The following is a 15426-nucleotide window of genomic DNA, read 5'->3' on the forward strand; positions in this document are numbered from 1 at the left end:
GAACATAGGGCACAACGGAGAAAACGGCAGTTCTTTGTTCACAGGCCGACAACCAGGGGAATCCGTGGCTCGGTGGACTTTGTCATGGCCTGGACCTTCAGATGCATTCTCTGTGCAGGGGTGAGTCTTCGCCTGGAAAGTGAGAAAAAGAACGTCTACTTAACAGACTGAGGGTTCTAAGCCCTCTTTAAATAAAAGCAGCAGCCTAATTCTAAAGGCCTGCGGCGGGTGGGTCCCGGGAAATCGGCGAATCCATCCTTACGCAGAGAAAGGCCAAGCCAGGTGAGTCTCTTCTGTCGTTCCAGGCCCTGCTGGGCAGAAAAGCGGGAAAGACCTGGAATGCTAAAAAAAAAAAGAGCAGAGAATAGCTGCTTTTCTCCTTGGGGCTGCGGCGGGAACCTCAGGAACCAGGCCGGAAATTGTCCTTTAGAGAGAGCGGTGAGTGTCCGGCGGCAGCTACGCTCCACCGCTGCACAGCGGAGAGCTGCAGGTGCCGGTCCGGTCACGGGCGTCATAGCAACCGCGCTCTCTGCGGAGACGCCGCGTCCTTCCGGCGGGAACCATAGAAACGACACGCACCATTGGCTCAGGGGCTGTGCTTCCTGCCAGAGACCATTGCTACGGCGCAGAACATTGGCCTCTGGCTTAGCTCCGGGAACGAAGGTACGGTTCATCCCATTGGCTCTGTAGTAACCATGGAAACGTAACGACGTGTATTTGCAACTTTTAAGTGTAAGTTTTGCCACAGGGTGTTTATAGTTCTCTAGTAGCTTCCCGCCAGACCTTATCGAGAGCCGAAGCCTAATAAACTTGGATTTATTTTTCTAGAAGTAACTTCATTCTTAAAGGGGGAGGTTGCTAGGTCAGGGGTTCTGAATTTTAGGTCAGAATCTGTCACTCATTACCTGGGTGGGGCACCTAAGACAAATCACAACACTTTTGGAATCGGCTTATTATTGTAAAAATGAAGAAACAGGACTTGACTAGAACTATCCCTAAAGCTGAAGTCCTTCAGAAGCCCTAAGCACTGAAAATTCGGTTTATGCGAACAGTATCCTCCACCTATGTAATGCAAAATAAAAATATCTAAAAGACACAAAATTTAACATAGCCTCGGTTTTTATCATCTTCATTTAAATGCTCTTACCGCAAGATTCTAGTTAGTTCATCAAAGCTCGATTTTATTCATGTTTTGGGGCCCTTGCTTTGCTGGTATCCCAAACACATACTTGACATTTCTTAGTCTTATTCTAGTTTCTCATAGGATCCTTGCCAAAGCTTTGCCGGTTCTACATGCATTATCTGGACGGATCTTATCCCTTACTTTCTAGAAGTGCTTCAATCTCTCCCTCTGGCACCAGAGCCCTTGCAAGTGTTTTTCTCTCTGATCTGAAATGCTCACCACCATCACCTCCAGCCCACTTAACTTCTATGTAGCAGTTCAAGTGTCATTTCCTCCTCAAGGATACTTTCCTTAGTCCTCTGATCTAGATCAAGTTCCTTATTTGCTCTCATTGACTTATGTTCCTTTTCATTCTTAGGTTGTTTTTTTTTTTTGTCCGAGCCGTGGCTTGGTATTGAACCCGGCCACGGCAGTGAAAGCGCCGCATCCTAACCATTAGACCACCCTCATTCTTAGTTTTCTTTCATTCTTTACACACTTCCATTTGCTGATTAAACAAACAAACAAAACAACTTCTTGGAATTTTTACATGTGTAAATACTGTTTAAATGCTCTGAATGGAAACTAAACTGAATTGGAAAACACTCTAAATAATTCCATTTAGGGTAGTGGTGGTTGTTTTTAAGCATTAACAAAACACAACAGAAAATGGTTCCCAAGGGAAGTAATAATTATGATAAAAACAAACATTAGAATCACTTCTAGTTCTAACTCCATTTATCCTCACTGTACAGTCAAAGATAATGACAGCCATCATCCACATAAGCTATAGATGTAGGGAAGAAAATCAATCTTTTATTTCATGCCCCTTTAGTACTGCAGCCACTGCCTAGCCTGTTGCTTTTTAGGTTTTGCCAATTGAACCAGAAGTTAATTTAAAATTTTTGTTCAATAGGATTTCTGCTTCCAGAGAAGTCCTAATTGCTGCAGGTATTTTTCTTCTGCTTCCTGATTTACTGAAGTCACATTTCCTAAACACTTCACCTGAAGTATTTAGATGTGTCTTAGCACTTCTGTTCATATCTTTTCAATTAAAGTTTATTGTACTTCTGTTATCAGACACACTTTGGGCTACCCTTCCCAACTCACCCCATGAACTGCATTTTAACTCATTTATGTGAGGTAGAGTACTTGCTTCTACCTAGTTCTTAACGGTAGTTTTTCACATTGCACTCCGGACCATCCTATGGGTCATCTAGGGTGTTTCTCAGGACTGCACTTCTTTTGCACTCCCAACTCAAAGCCCAGGACAGTGGGAGCTTTGGAAACACTGCTTTGCTAAGTGAGAAAAACAGCAATTGCAAACATTTATTTAATGTGAATTACGTGCCAAATGCCAGACTCATGCTTTACCTTCACCATTTTATTTATTTAATCCTAACAAATGATGGTATTTTGCAGAGAAATTATCACCATTTTATAGATGAGGAAACTAAGTCAGGTATCTAAGCTTACAATGCTAATTGGTGGCACAGCTGGAAGGGTCTAACCTGGCTAAGATGACTCCAAAACCCATACTCTTTACCACCCTGTAATGCCTCCTTCAGGGCAGTGGCCACCAACTGGGCCCTGCATGGCCCCAGGTAGAAGCCTGGGTTAACTTTCCCTCAAGAGCAGTTCTAAAATATTTGAAATGTAAATTCTTAACTCAAATATGGAGTGAGTCTAGGACAAGAAGCAAGGAGTAAATGTAGTGGGACAATCATCATTCTATAGATAATCTATCTTTGGGGAGGTGTCCTTCTCTCCTGCTCCCATCTTTAGTAAATTTCAAAAAAAAAAAAAAAACCACAAAAACATCATCCTTTCCATTGTGTTGGCTTTGGGGCACACACTTTATTGTACTTAATTTTTTGTATATCCATTTCTCAAACTAGACATGTTTATTCATCTTTTGAATCCTCAAAATCCTCTGGGCCTATCACATAGTAGGCATGAACAAATATTTGCTCTTCAAAGCATGGCCATTCATGCATCCATAATCCCTTTTACAGTATGAAGAAGATTGATATTCAGGCCCCACATGTATATTTTGAGGAATATAATTCCCAATATGTTTTTTTTTTCTTAAGGTGAGAAACAACTTGAATCATTTTCAAAATCAAGATATCATTCAGGTGAGTGTGTCAGGTGGTTTGGTCATAACTGCTTTACCTTTGTTCTCATGTTTTCTGAGTATTAAAAGACCTTTAAAAGACAAACACCAAGCACTATTCGTCTGCACACCACTCACTGCTTTTCCCCTTCATCTTCTGTCTTTATGAAAGCAAAGGATTTATTCTAGTTCTCACCATCTGTAAGAGCCCTGGTCCACTGAACAATCTTTGATCTTATAAATAAAGGCTTTTTACTTCCGTTTTTGTCATGTATAAAAGCGGTATGTCGAGACTGAAGATCATCCACTATCTTCTCTTCTATCTCTATACCTTTTCCTACTTCTTCCTCTGATAACAATAACTTGGTTTCTGACTCTTTGGTTATAATAACCACAAAGGACCGTCGTGAATCAAGGATGTTAGCCACCACCACTTGATGTCGATAAATTTCCAAAGCATTCCGTGCACGATCAATTACAATGGAGGGGTCAGTCTCCAACTTAAAGGAAATTATAAATGCTTTGGGAGCCCAGTCTTTAACCAAAGGAGAAAGCATTTTTGGCACCATCTTCATTGTTATCTGTATTGGAAAAAGAGAAACTTAATAAGCAAACAAGGTTACCACCTACCAACCAGGTCAATCTCAAGGGAAACTAAAGAAGCAGAGACTCAGATGCTTGGCTATGTCAGTTTAAGTGGGACTTCTCACTTCAAACTTTTTAAAGCATATTAAATGCTTACTTAAAAGCCTTGACTCTGTAGTGTTCATAAGGATGCCTGATTTCAAAGCTTCATACATATTCTGGGGCAAACCATGTCTTATGAATTAGCCCTGCTCTGCAACCCTCATCGCCATTAATAGAACTCTAAAGAACAGCATTACATCTTCTCAAACATTCCCTTTTATTTTTGAAACCAAACCCTCAAATAAACAAATGCAAATAATCTGTTTATGCAGATGTTACTTTGGCGGAAGTTCAAATAAGGTTGAGTTTTAAACCTCTCAGCCTAAAATATTTCTTGCATTGCTAGACTGGCTATTTGACTCCATTTAAAAATTGTAACTTGTAAAAAAAATAAAATAAAATTGTCACGTACCATCTTAGCATTGAGGAAACAGAAGTGACTGTATTTTCATTCATTAAATACTACTATATTATTCTCAATCCCTTCTAAGGGGAATGTTGAGTCGTTTTGTGTACTTTCAAGATAAAACTAGGAATGACAGGAATTATAGGATAAACTAAAGCTCCCAGAATTTAAAAAGTATGAAATCACTAAGCTCACCATCAGGATGTCCCCTCAAAGAGTTAGCAAGTATGATAGGAATCACATACCCATTCCCCGCTTTATTTTTCTCCTTAGCATTTATCACTACCTAACACAGTATGCATTTGACTTACTTATTGTCTCCTCTGCAGAATATAATCGAAACAAGGGCACAGTACGTTTCTTTTCACTGCTTTATCTCCAGGTCCTATAATAGGGCCTGGCATATAGTAGGTACTCAATAAATATTTGTTGAAGAAATGAACAAATGAACTATTCTACAAAGTCAGAAAGTGCCCCACAGGTAGTTTCTCCTATTTAAATTCTACTATTTAAATTTCTCCTATTTAAACTCTACTATTTAAATTTCTCCTATTTAAATTCTACTTGTATCACCCAATAAATGACTAAGAATTCCCTCAGGTTCCAAGTAGCCAGATCATCTCAGCATCTCAACCACACCACTACCTTCCCCACACCTCTTCCTTAAACTGCAACAATAACCACCATCTAATCACCCCCCCCCCAACCACTCTCTCTAATTCACCTTTCATACTGATGCCAGAATGTTCTTCTCAAACAAAAACTTTATCTCATTCTCCTACTTTGGTTGTCCTTGGCTCCACAGGATAAAGTTCAAGCTCCTTAGGAAGGAATACAAAATCTTCTACGTAGGAAGCTGTCTCTTCGGTCTGCCCTCCATCCCCACCACTCTCCAGGCTCTCCAGCCTTACCAAACAACTTCAGTTCACAACACACTGCCCATTTCCAAACTCCAATCGTTTACTCTGTCTGGAGTGACCTTCCCTACTTTGTCTGGTACACCCTCTGCTCATCTTTTAAAACCCAGTTCAAGCCATCTCCTCCAGAAAGCCTTGACTTTCCCCGAGATTCACTCACCCCATGCTCTGACTTCACTTTGTACGTACCTCTACTAGAGTATTTATCACTCTGTACTGTAATTATGTCTGTGTCCAGCAACCTCACTAGATTGTGAGGTCCTTGAGGGAGAGCGGTGTCTTAGTCATCTCTGATCCCTAGTGCCTAGCACATACGGAATGCAGAAAGGCCATCTCCAGATCAAAAGGAAATTAACCCAAGATTGGTTATAGGGAATCAGATCTCTGGAAGAGAAGCGCCCATCACCTGCAGTGGGCCCCCAGATGACTGGATCTTGTGTTCAGGCATTTCGGACACAGGAACATAGAAATCTGACACGGCCGCAGCCAGGTAAAACATCGCAGAAGAGCCTGCAAAAAGAAGCACAGGGTGTAATAAATCGGAGAAAGGTATGGAGTCAGCTCCTTTTCAACTCGGGTTCCCCCGCTGTGAGAGCCATGGGTAAAGAGGGGGTAAGGGGATGCGCGTCTTGGGGGAAAGGCTCTGCCTCCCGGCATCCGATGGACTCCTAAAGGCACGCACCTAGCGGATTGAGCGCCTGGGCTGCAGCCTGCAGCAGATGCAAATAGTCTGCCAAAGTGGTGAACTCTATGGCCAGGAAGGTGCCGGCAGCCTCAGCCTCCTGGTAGCTCCGCAGAGCCGCGGCGAAGCCCGGGAGTGCCTTCTCCTCCGCCTCCAAGCTCAGCAAGCCCGAAGCCGCTCGGCCGGAGGGCCGCAGAGCCGACAGCCAGGTCTGGGGCGGGAAGCGGTGGGCAAAGGGGAAGGCAGAGCGAGCACGGTACAGAAACAGGACCCCGTAGCCCGCGGCCAGGAAGGCTTCGGCCGAGGTAGCACCGCGCCGCCCGCTGCTGAAGTTGTCCAGGAAGCGCACAGGCCGGGCTTCCAGGGGGACCTTGGTGCCGCCGGACGTGACCAACACTACCCGTCGGCCCTGCGCGCCCAAGCCGGCGGCGAACCGAGCCATCACCTCGGCCCAGCGCGCAGCACCGGCGGGCTGGGGGAACTCGGCGACCAAGTCGACTGCCGCCATCGGTCCCGGAACCCGCCGCGCCAGCGCAAGCTACGGGGTCTTCGGCGCCACGCCCCCTGCCCCGGTACCTGGCCCACGCGCAGCCGCAATAGTGAGGGGGCGGTTCGCTACCATGCGCTGCAAGTTTACCAGCGCCGGGTTTCTGCAGGTCTGGAAATGCGTGCTGGTTCCGCCCCACAGCGTGCGAAATTGACACTGAGCTGGCGGGAGTTCTCGGCTGGGCAGGCACCTGGAGGAGTCACACCCCCTCGTTTAGTTTCCTAGTCTGGGTGAAGAGCTGGACGTGTTTGACCCTTACCGGCTACCATACAGACCCTGCTACGCTTGGACCTCGCTAAACCTTGAGTGCCCGGCCATTTAACCTTTGGATTTGTAGTGAAGGGCTTGTTTTGTTTTTTTGTTTTTTTTTAAACCCTACAAACACACTCCCAAGTGTCAGTCGAGCCACGACCCACCCGCCCTCGAAAAGCTTGGAATGAGGCTGCGCCTTGTTGGTCACGTGACACCGCCGCCCAGTGTGTCCTCGCCAGGCAACGGTCCTAGAGACCGACAACACCGTCTGCCGCAGCATGAACGTGATCTACCCTCTTGCGGTGCCCAAGGGGCGCCGGCTCTGCTGTGAGGTGTGCGAAGCTCCGGCCGAGCGGGTCTGCGGGGCCTGCACAGTCACTTATTACTGGTAGGCCCTGAAACGTGGCACCTGGGCGCCTCAACCCCCTCTCTCTCAGTCAGGGAACCCTCAAAGCGGCTTCAAGACAGGTCCCTAAGAGTTCTATGTCTGTGTCCGCTTCCTCTCCCACTCAATCATTCCTCCCCAGATGTTTTGTTGCGCGCCTACTGTGCGCTATGCACTGTTCTAGGTGCTGAACTTCCTGGGGGAAACTCGGGACACCACGTCCCTCAAAAATCTAATGTTCTAGGACTTCCCTGGCTGCCCAGTGGTTGAGACTCCGCGCTTCCACTGTAGGGGGCATAGGGTTCGATACCTGGTCAGGGAATTAAGATCCCACATGCCATGCGGCTCTGGCCAAAAAAAAAAAAAAATCTAATGTTCTAACGAGAAAGATAAGTAAACAGACAAAACAAGATAATTTCAGAGAGTGATAAATGCCATAAAGACAAAGGAAATGTGATGGGAGGTTGGGCAGACAGCCTCTCTGAGGGTAGACTATTGATCTGAAGTTAGAGTAGGAACAGCCCGCCAGGGAAATGCTGGGGGAAGAGTGGCACAGTGAGGCTCCGAGGGAGGGAAGACTTTGGTGTGTTTGAGGAATAGATAGAAAGTTAGTTTGTCAGAGCATAGCCAAGATGGTGACAGTGTGGGGAGGGTAGTACAAGATGAGGTCAGCTTTCATTTATTCAGCATAACATCCACTGATCTTTGCTTCAGATTGGACCCTATTTGGGACCTGAGAGAAAACAGCTAGGTTGCTGACGTCCAGAAACCTAGTCCAGAGCCGACTAACTTGTTTAAAAAAGAAAGTCATTATAATACAACCCTACATGACAAGTGCTGTCACTCAGGGAGTACTATTCCCTGGGACCTCTAAGGATGGAAGCATGGTGATGGGGCAGTATCTGGAAAGGTTCCTCTGAAGAAGTAACATTTGCACTGGGTCTTGAGAAGTCAGAAGGAAATTGCTAGGTGAATGAACAATGAAGAAGGAAAGGTAGAGCACTCCTGGCATCCAGGACTGCTTGGGTAAAGGGTGAGAGAACAGACTTTGTTCAGAGGTGGGTAGAGAAGGTAGCCGTGGAGGGAGCAGTCACTGATTTTCAGACTGCAGTCCAGGGCCCATTAGCGGGTCATGAATAACTCACAAAAAGCATTTTAAGAAAAAAAAAAAAAAGAATAGAAAGTATCAGAGTAATCCTACTTGAATTGTTTCTTGAAACTTTTGTTTTAGTGATTTATGTGGTTATGTGTCTGTACTAGTGAAATGTATTTCCTACTGTATGCTGAGTTTAAAAAAAAAGTTTAAAAATCATTGTGATAGGTAGTAGTAGGAGTTTAAACCAAGAAGATAAAGGTTAGGGCCAAACAGTGACATGAGATCAAGGAGTTTGGAATTTATCCTCTGGGGGGTCATGGATGGTTTTAGATTGGAAGGTAGACGCTAAAGGCTGCGTAACTTCTCAGTTGCAGTGGTCCCAGTGGAGACTGAATTAGGTGTCCCTCCTCGGTGCTTTCACAGCACTCTTTAGGTCCCTTAGCCTCACATTTATGACATGGATTGAAATCACTTGTTCAGTGGTCTGTATTCCTCACTAGGCTGTATGCCCCATGAGGGCAAGGACAGCATCTGTGTTTTCATTGCTGTTTCTTCAATGCATATAGAATACAATTCAGAATTTGTAACAGAAACTGCAAAGCCCTGGTTGCTTCTCTATCTTCAATTCCCACCAGTCATCCCCTCTTTTCATTGATGCAGTTACAGAGGCTTTCTTTCAATTCTAATTTGCCAACTCTTTTCCTCCCTCAGTTTCTTTGCCCAGGCCGTTGCCTTTGCTGGGAACTTTCCCTACAGTCACGAATCTTCCTAGCTCTCTTTCATCTTTCTGTTCTCAGAATGTTATTTCTTCAAAGAGGTCTTTCTGGAAAACCCAACCTAAATGCCCCTATCTGATTTTCTCTCTCACATTTTTTCTTCACTTTTTCTGTACTTTTATGTTTTTGTTTTACTTGTTTAATATCTATCTTTTTCTTTTTTTTCTTCTGGCTGGACTGCACAGCTTGTGGGATTTTAGTTCCCCAACCAGAGATTGAACCCGGGTCCCCTGCATTGGAACCACTGGACCGCTAGGGAAGTCCTGAGTAAACAATTTTAAGTACAGGGCTGGCACTCTGGGGAGAGGTGAGACTCCTTTGCCTGATATGAGCACCTACGTCCCCTTCATCCCTCCAGCCAGAAGCAATTCCTCCTTCCTCTCAACTCACTTTGTACTTACTCTGTACCTCTCACATGACTCTTATTTCCCTGCCTCATTATAGTTGTTGGCAAACATGTTAGCTCAATTTTATTATGCTCTGTTGATGCAGGATATTATGTTGAATATGTAGAAGGACTGTCATATGTATGTTATCTTTTGATCTGTTTCATACCCATCTGCGTATAACCTATGGTCTCCAGCAAAGTATCTTGAAATGATTGAAACTAAATATTTGATGAATGCATGAATAAATTATTATTTCCTATGCCCTTATCCTCCATTATTTTCTTTCTCTTCTTTCACTGCCTTTAATTATTTTTAAGGTCTTCTACTCTCCCCCTACCTTTTCTCCAGATTTCTATATCCTTGTGTCCTAGAGATTTCATGATTTTTCCAGAAAATAAAGCTGTGGTAATTGTTCTATATCTCACAAATGAGGGCCTTTAATATCCCCTTCCAGGGTTTTCATGGTTGAATGTAAAGCATCTAGCCCCATGCCTGAGACCATGCTGGCACTCAATAAATATTGTTTTTCCTCATCCCAAATTTAAAGAGCAGGAAGGACAGTCAACTTGGATTTGTGAAAGTTTATTTTTTTGCAAAATAATTTTTCCCAATTATAAATGTAATTCATGCGCACTACAGAAAATTTGAAAATACAAAATATAAAGATGAAATATAAGCCATAATCTCACAACCCAGATAATTAATAGCCTGACATTTTGGTGAATTTCTTCATGTTCTTTTCCTATAAATACATTTATTTTATACACTCTGTGTAATCTTGTGCATATCATTCTGTGTTGGATTGTGAGAATGTTCCCAGGACATAGAACATTTTTAAGAGAAGGCATTTTTATTAAAGTACACAGTGAAACATTATAGGTGAAAGAGGCTTCAATACTATAGGTTATTAAGTCGTAGCATATAGATAAGAGTAATTTGCAATATTTTTTCCTTTCATTTAACATATGGGGCACAAATTAAAATGCTTTCACTGTCCAGGAAGAGAAAACAGTGAAGTGGCATTCAATAGTAAGATCTATGGTGAACTGGAGAATGAATGCCCCGCCTAACAACATTCACGTTAGTTTAAAAAACATGGTAATGGCCAAACAAAACATGTCTGGCCCACAAGCTATTTGATTGTGAGCCCTAATTTGAAAGCATACTTTTCAACTCCTTGTTTATGCATGACCCTGTGATGGTTGTGAAGGGTGATACAGATGAATAAGGAGAGAGCTCAGGAACATATAAATATGCACCCTTTCTTTAGAAGGGAAAGATATGCAGATGCTGTCAGTAGAAGAACAGTTCAGGCAGTTAAGTAAGTTAATATTTCCATTGCTCACACAATTACTCAGTAAGCCCGTATTAAATAAATACCCTGTGGAAGTCACCTATTTCTTTATTCTGGCTGTTAAGTGCTTTTATTGATTTGTTTTCAATAATTCTCTATCAAAAAACCCTTAAAAATGCTTTTTGTCATGTCTATGAGAGCTGTCACAGTTTATAAAGAACATACTTTATCGCATTTCTGTTGTCCCAGGAGAAAGGAAGGAGAGAGAGTATTTGAACACAGCTATGTATTGTCTATGACTGCTTTTATGCTACAACAACAGAGTTGAGTAGTTGCAACAGAGACCAAGTAGCTCGTAAAGCCCAAAATTTACTATCTGGCTGCAAGGAAAACCTTGCTAATCCCTGCCCTAGGTTATTGTTACCTGTTTTGGACTATGTATAAATGGAATCAAATAGCTAACTTTCTCACATTTAAATAAAAATATATAATAGGCAATAGAAATGCAGTAACCTGTGATTGTATGCATCCAACCACAGTCTCAAAATACATGAAGCAATAACTGGCAGAACTGAAGGGAGAAATAATTCAATAGTAATAGTTGGACACTTCAATATCCGCCTTTCAACAATGAATAGAACAACTGAACAAGAGATCAGCAGGGAAATATAAGACCCGAACAACACTATAAACGAACTAGACCTAACAGACATTTATAGAATACAGAATATACATTCTTCTCAAGTGCATATGGAACATTCTCCAGGGTCAACCAGCTATTAGATCATTAAAAAATCTCAGTAAATTTATGAGGATTGAAAATATACAAGGTATGTTCTTCAACCACAATGGGATGAAATTAGTAGTCAATAACAGAAGGAAGTTTCGGAAATTTATGAATGTGTAGAAATAACACACACAAACAACCAGTGGGTCAAAGAAGAAATCACAAGAGACATTAGAAAATGCTTTGAGGTAAAATGAAAACAAAAGCACAACATACTAAAACTGATGTGACACAGTGAAAGCAGTACCTAGAAGGAAATTTATAGCTGTAAACACATATGCTAAAAAAGAAGGAAGATCTCAAACCAATAACCTAGTCTTATACTTTAAAGAGTAGAGAAAGAAGAGCAAACTCAACCCAAAGCTAGCAGGAGGGAAATAGTGAAGATTACAGCAGAAATAAATGAAATAAAGAATAGGAAAACAATACAGAGAATCAACAAAACCAAAAGTTGTTTCTTTAAAAAGATCGAAATTGACAAACTGACCCAGAAAAGAAGACTCAAGTTACTAAAATCAGAAAATGGAAGTGGAGGGACTTCCCTTCTGGTCCAGTTGCTAAGGCTCTGCGCTCCCAATGCAGCGGGCCCTGGTTCGATCCCTGGTCAGGGAACTAGATCCCACATGCCGCAACTAAGAGTTCACATGCTGCAACTAAAGATCCTGTGTGCTGCAACGAAAGATCCCGCATGCCTCAACGAAGATCCTGCATGCCGCAACTACGACCAGGCTCAGCCAAATAAATAAATAAGTAAATATTTAAAAAAAGAAAATGAAAGTGGAGACATTGCTACCAACTTTACAGAAATAAAAGGGATTATGAGAATACTATGTACAATTGTATGCCAACAAATTTGAAGTCCTAGATGAAATATATTCCTAATAAGACACAAACTACCAAAACTACTCAAGAAGAAATAGACTATCTGAGTAGGTCTATAAATAAAGAGATTTAGCTAAGTAATCAAAAAACTTTTCACAAAGAAAAGCCCAGGAGGATTTCACTGGTGAATTCTGTCAAATATTTAAAGAAGACTTAACAATTCTTCACAAACTCTTCCAGAAAATAGAAGAAGAGGGAAGAGTTCCCAACTTTTTATGAGGCCGATATTATCCTAACACCAAAACCAGAGAAAAACATCAAAAGGAAACTACAGACCAATATCCCTTATGAATATAGATTCAGAAATCCTTAACAAAATACTAGCAGACCAAATCCAGCAGAATATAAAAAGAATTATATATCATGACCTAATGGAATTTCTCCCAGGAATTCAAGGTTGGTTCAACATATGAATATCAATCAATATAAAACATCATCTTAATAGAATAAAGAAAAAAATCATATAATCATCTCAATAGATACAGAAAAAACATTTGGCAACGTCCAACACTCTTCATGATAAAAATACTTAACAAAGTAGGAATAGAAAGGAATTTCTGTAACTTGGTAAAGAGTATCTATGAAAGAACCATAGAGAAACGCAACATTAGCATCATACTTAATAGTCAAAGTCTATAAAATCTTTCCCTTGTAAAATCAGAAATGAGGGAAGAATGTCACTTTCACCACTTCTATTCAACGTTGTACTAGAGGTTCTAGTTGGGGCAATTAGGGAAGACAATGAAATAAAAAGCATCCAGCTTGGAAAAGAAGGAGTAAAAGTACCTCTATTCACAGATGACATGATCTTATATAGAGAAACCCCTGAAGAACCCACAAAAAAACTATTAGAGCTAATAAGTGAATTCAGAAAGGTTACAGGATATACAAGACAAATATGCAAAAATCAGTTATATTTCTGTATACTAGCAATCTAAAAATGAAATTAAGACAGCTATTCCATTTACAATAGCACTTTAAATAAAGGAATAACCATAGAAGTACAAGACTTATACACTGGAAAGATACAAAATATTGTGGAACAAAATTAAAGAAAACCTAAATAAGTGGAAGGATATTTCATATTCACAGACTGGGAGACTTAATATGAAACAGTTTGATCTGCAGATTCAATGCAATCCCTGTAAAAATTCCAATTGTCATTTTTGCATGAATGGACACTCTGATCCTAAAATTCATATGAAAATGAAAGGGACCCAGAATAGCTAAAAATATCTCAAAAAAGAGCAAAGTTGGAGAACTCACATTTCTCAATTTCAAAAGTTACTACAAAGCTACAGTAATAAAGATAGTGTGGTACTGGAATAAGGATAGACCTATAGATTGATGGAATAGAATTGAGAGTCCAAAAATAAGCACATACATCTATGGCCAATTGATTTTCTTTTTCTTTTTTTTTCAGTTTTTAAAAATTGAAATATAGGTAATATTCCATTTATAGTTATTATAAAATATGGCTACATTCCCCAAGTTGTACAATATATCCTTGTAACTTATTTTATACATAGTAGTTTGTACCTCTTAACCCTATACACCTATATTGCCCCTCTCCCTACTGGTAACCACTAGTTTGTTCTCTATATCAATGAGTCTGCTTCTTTTTTGTTATAGTCACTAATTTGTTGTATTTTTTAGATTCCACATATAAGTGATATCATTACAGTATTTGTCTTTCTCTGTCTGACTTGTTTCACTTAGCATGATACCCTCCAAGTCCATCCATGTTGCTGCAAATGGCAAAATTTCATTCATTTTATCTTAGCAGTATTCCAGTGTGTGTGTGTGTGTGTATGTGTGTGTGTGTGTGTGTGTGTGTGTGTGTGTGTGTGTGTATATATATCTCACATCTTCTTTATTCATTCATGTGGTGATGGACACTTAGGTTGCTTCCATATCTTGGCAGTTGTAAATAGTGCTATGAATATTGGGGTGCATGTATCTTTTCAAATGAATGTTTTTTTTGTTTTGGCTATATACCCAGGAGTGGAATTGCTGGGTCATATGGTAATTCTATTTTTAGTTTTTTAAGACTACTCCATACTGTCTTCCACAGTGGCTGCACCAATTTACATTTCCCCCAACAGTGTATGAGGGTTCCCTTTTCTCTGCATCCTTGCCAACATTTACTTGTGTTCTTTTTTGTTGATAGCCATTGTGGTTTTGATTTGCATTTCACTGATGATTGGTGATGTTGAGCATCTTTTCATGTGCCTATTGGCCATCTACATGCCTTTTATGGAAAAACATCTACTCAGTTCTTCTTCCTATTTTTTAATTGGGTTGTTGTTTTTTTTGATGTTGAGTTGTATGAGCTATTTATATATGATGGATTATATATGATGGTCATATCATTTGCAAATATTTTCTCCCATTCAGTAGGTTGTCTTTTCATTTTGTCAGTGGTTTCCTTTGCTGTGCAAAAGCTTTTAAGTTTAATTAGGTCCCATTTGTTTATTTTTGCTTTTATTTCCTTTGCTTTAGGTGACAGATCCAAAAAAATATTGCTGTGATTTATGTCAGAGAGTGTTCCTGCCTATGTTTTCCTATAGGAGTTTTATGGTTTCTGGTCTTACATACATTTTGAGTTTATTTTTGTATATGGTGTTTGTTAGAGAATGTTCTTTTACATGTAGCTGTCCAATTTTCCCAGCACCACTTTTTGAAGAGACTGTCTTTTCTCCATTGTATATTTTTGTCTCCTTAGTTGTAGATTAATTGTATGGTCAATTGATTTTCAACAAGGGTGCCAAGACCATTTAATTAAGTAAGGAATGGTCCCTTCCGAATGGTGCAGGGATAACTGGATATCCATATGCAAAAGAAGAATTTGGACCCCTACTTTACACCATGTTCAAAAAGACTTAAATATAAGAGTTAAAACATAAAACTTTTAAAAGGAAACGTAGTTGTAAATCTGTGTGATTTTGGATTAGGGAACAGTTAGATATGACACTAAAAGCACAAGGAACCAAAGGAAAAATAGATAAGTTGGGCACCATCAAAATGAAAAACTTTTGTGCATCAGAG

The 15426-nt window shown here is 40.8% G+C and overlaps 2 protein-coding genes across 5 annotated transcripts in view; one reads left to right on the forward strand and one right to left on the reverse strand.

Moving 5' to 3' along the window:
• Positions 1–79: 79 nt before the first annotated feature.
• On the reverse strand, positions 80–6723 carry PPCS (phosphopantothenoylcysteine synthetase). Of its 4 annotated transcripts, none has more exons than XR_009565635.2 (3): positions 5971–6538; positions 5478–5798; positions 80–132 (listed from the first exon to the last, which is right to left on the reverse strand). XR_009565635.2 is itself a non-coding variant. In XM_030867301.3 (3 exons), exons 1-3 carry the CDS (start codon positions 6590–6592, stop codon positions 3464–3466), a joined length of 546 nt encoding a protein of 181 aa, XP_030723161.1. In that variant the 5' UTR covers positions 6593–6723; the 3' UTR covers positions 2536–3463. The 4 variants fall into 4 exon arrangements, 3 of the variants coding, with proteins under 3 accessions (XP_030723161.1, XP_030723171.1, XP_030723154.1); XM_030867301.3 differs by lacking the exons at positions 80–132; positions 5971–6538 and adding exons at positions 2536–3859; positions 6547–6723 and having other exon boundaries at positions 5695–5798; XM_030867294.3 differs by lacking the exon at positions 80–132 and adding an exon at positions 2537–3859 and having other exon boundaries at positions 5695–5798.
• Positions 6632–15426, forward strand: part of ZMYND12 (zinc finger MYND-type containing 12) — a 34359-nt gene continuing 25564 nt past the window's right edge. The window contains exon 1 of the mRNA XM_030867365.2: positions 6632–7157. Coding sequence (XP_030723225.1) covers positions 7048–7157 — 110 coding nt within the window. The 5' untranslated portion in view covers positions 6632–7047. The remainder of the gene's footprint in view (positions 7158–15426) is intronic.

The sequence above is a fragment of the Globicephala melas genome, chromosome 1, assembly GCF_963455315.2.
Source record: "Globicephala melas chromosome 1, mGloMel1.2, whole genome shotgun sequence".
Taxonomy (NCBI): Eukaryota; Metazoa; Chordata; class Mammalia; order Artiodactyla; family Delphinidae; genus Globicephala; species Globicephala melas.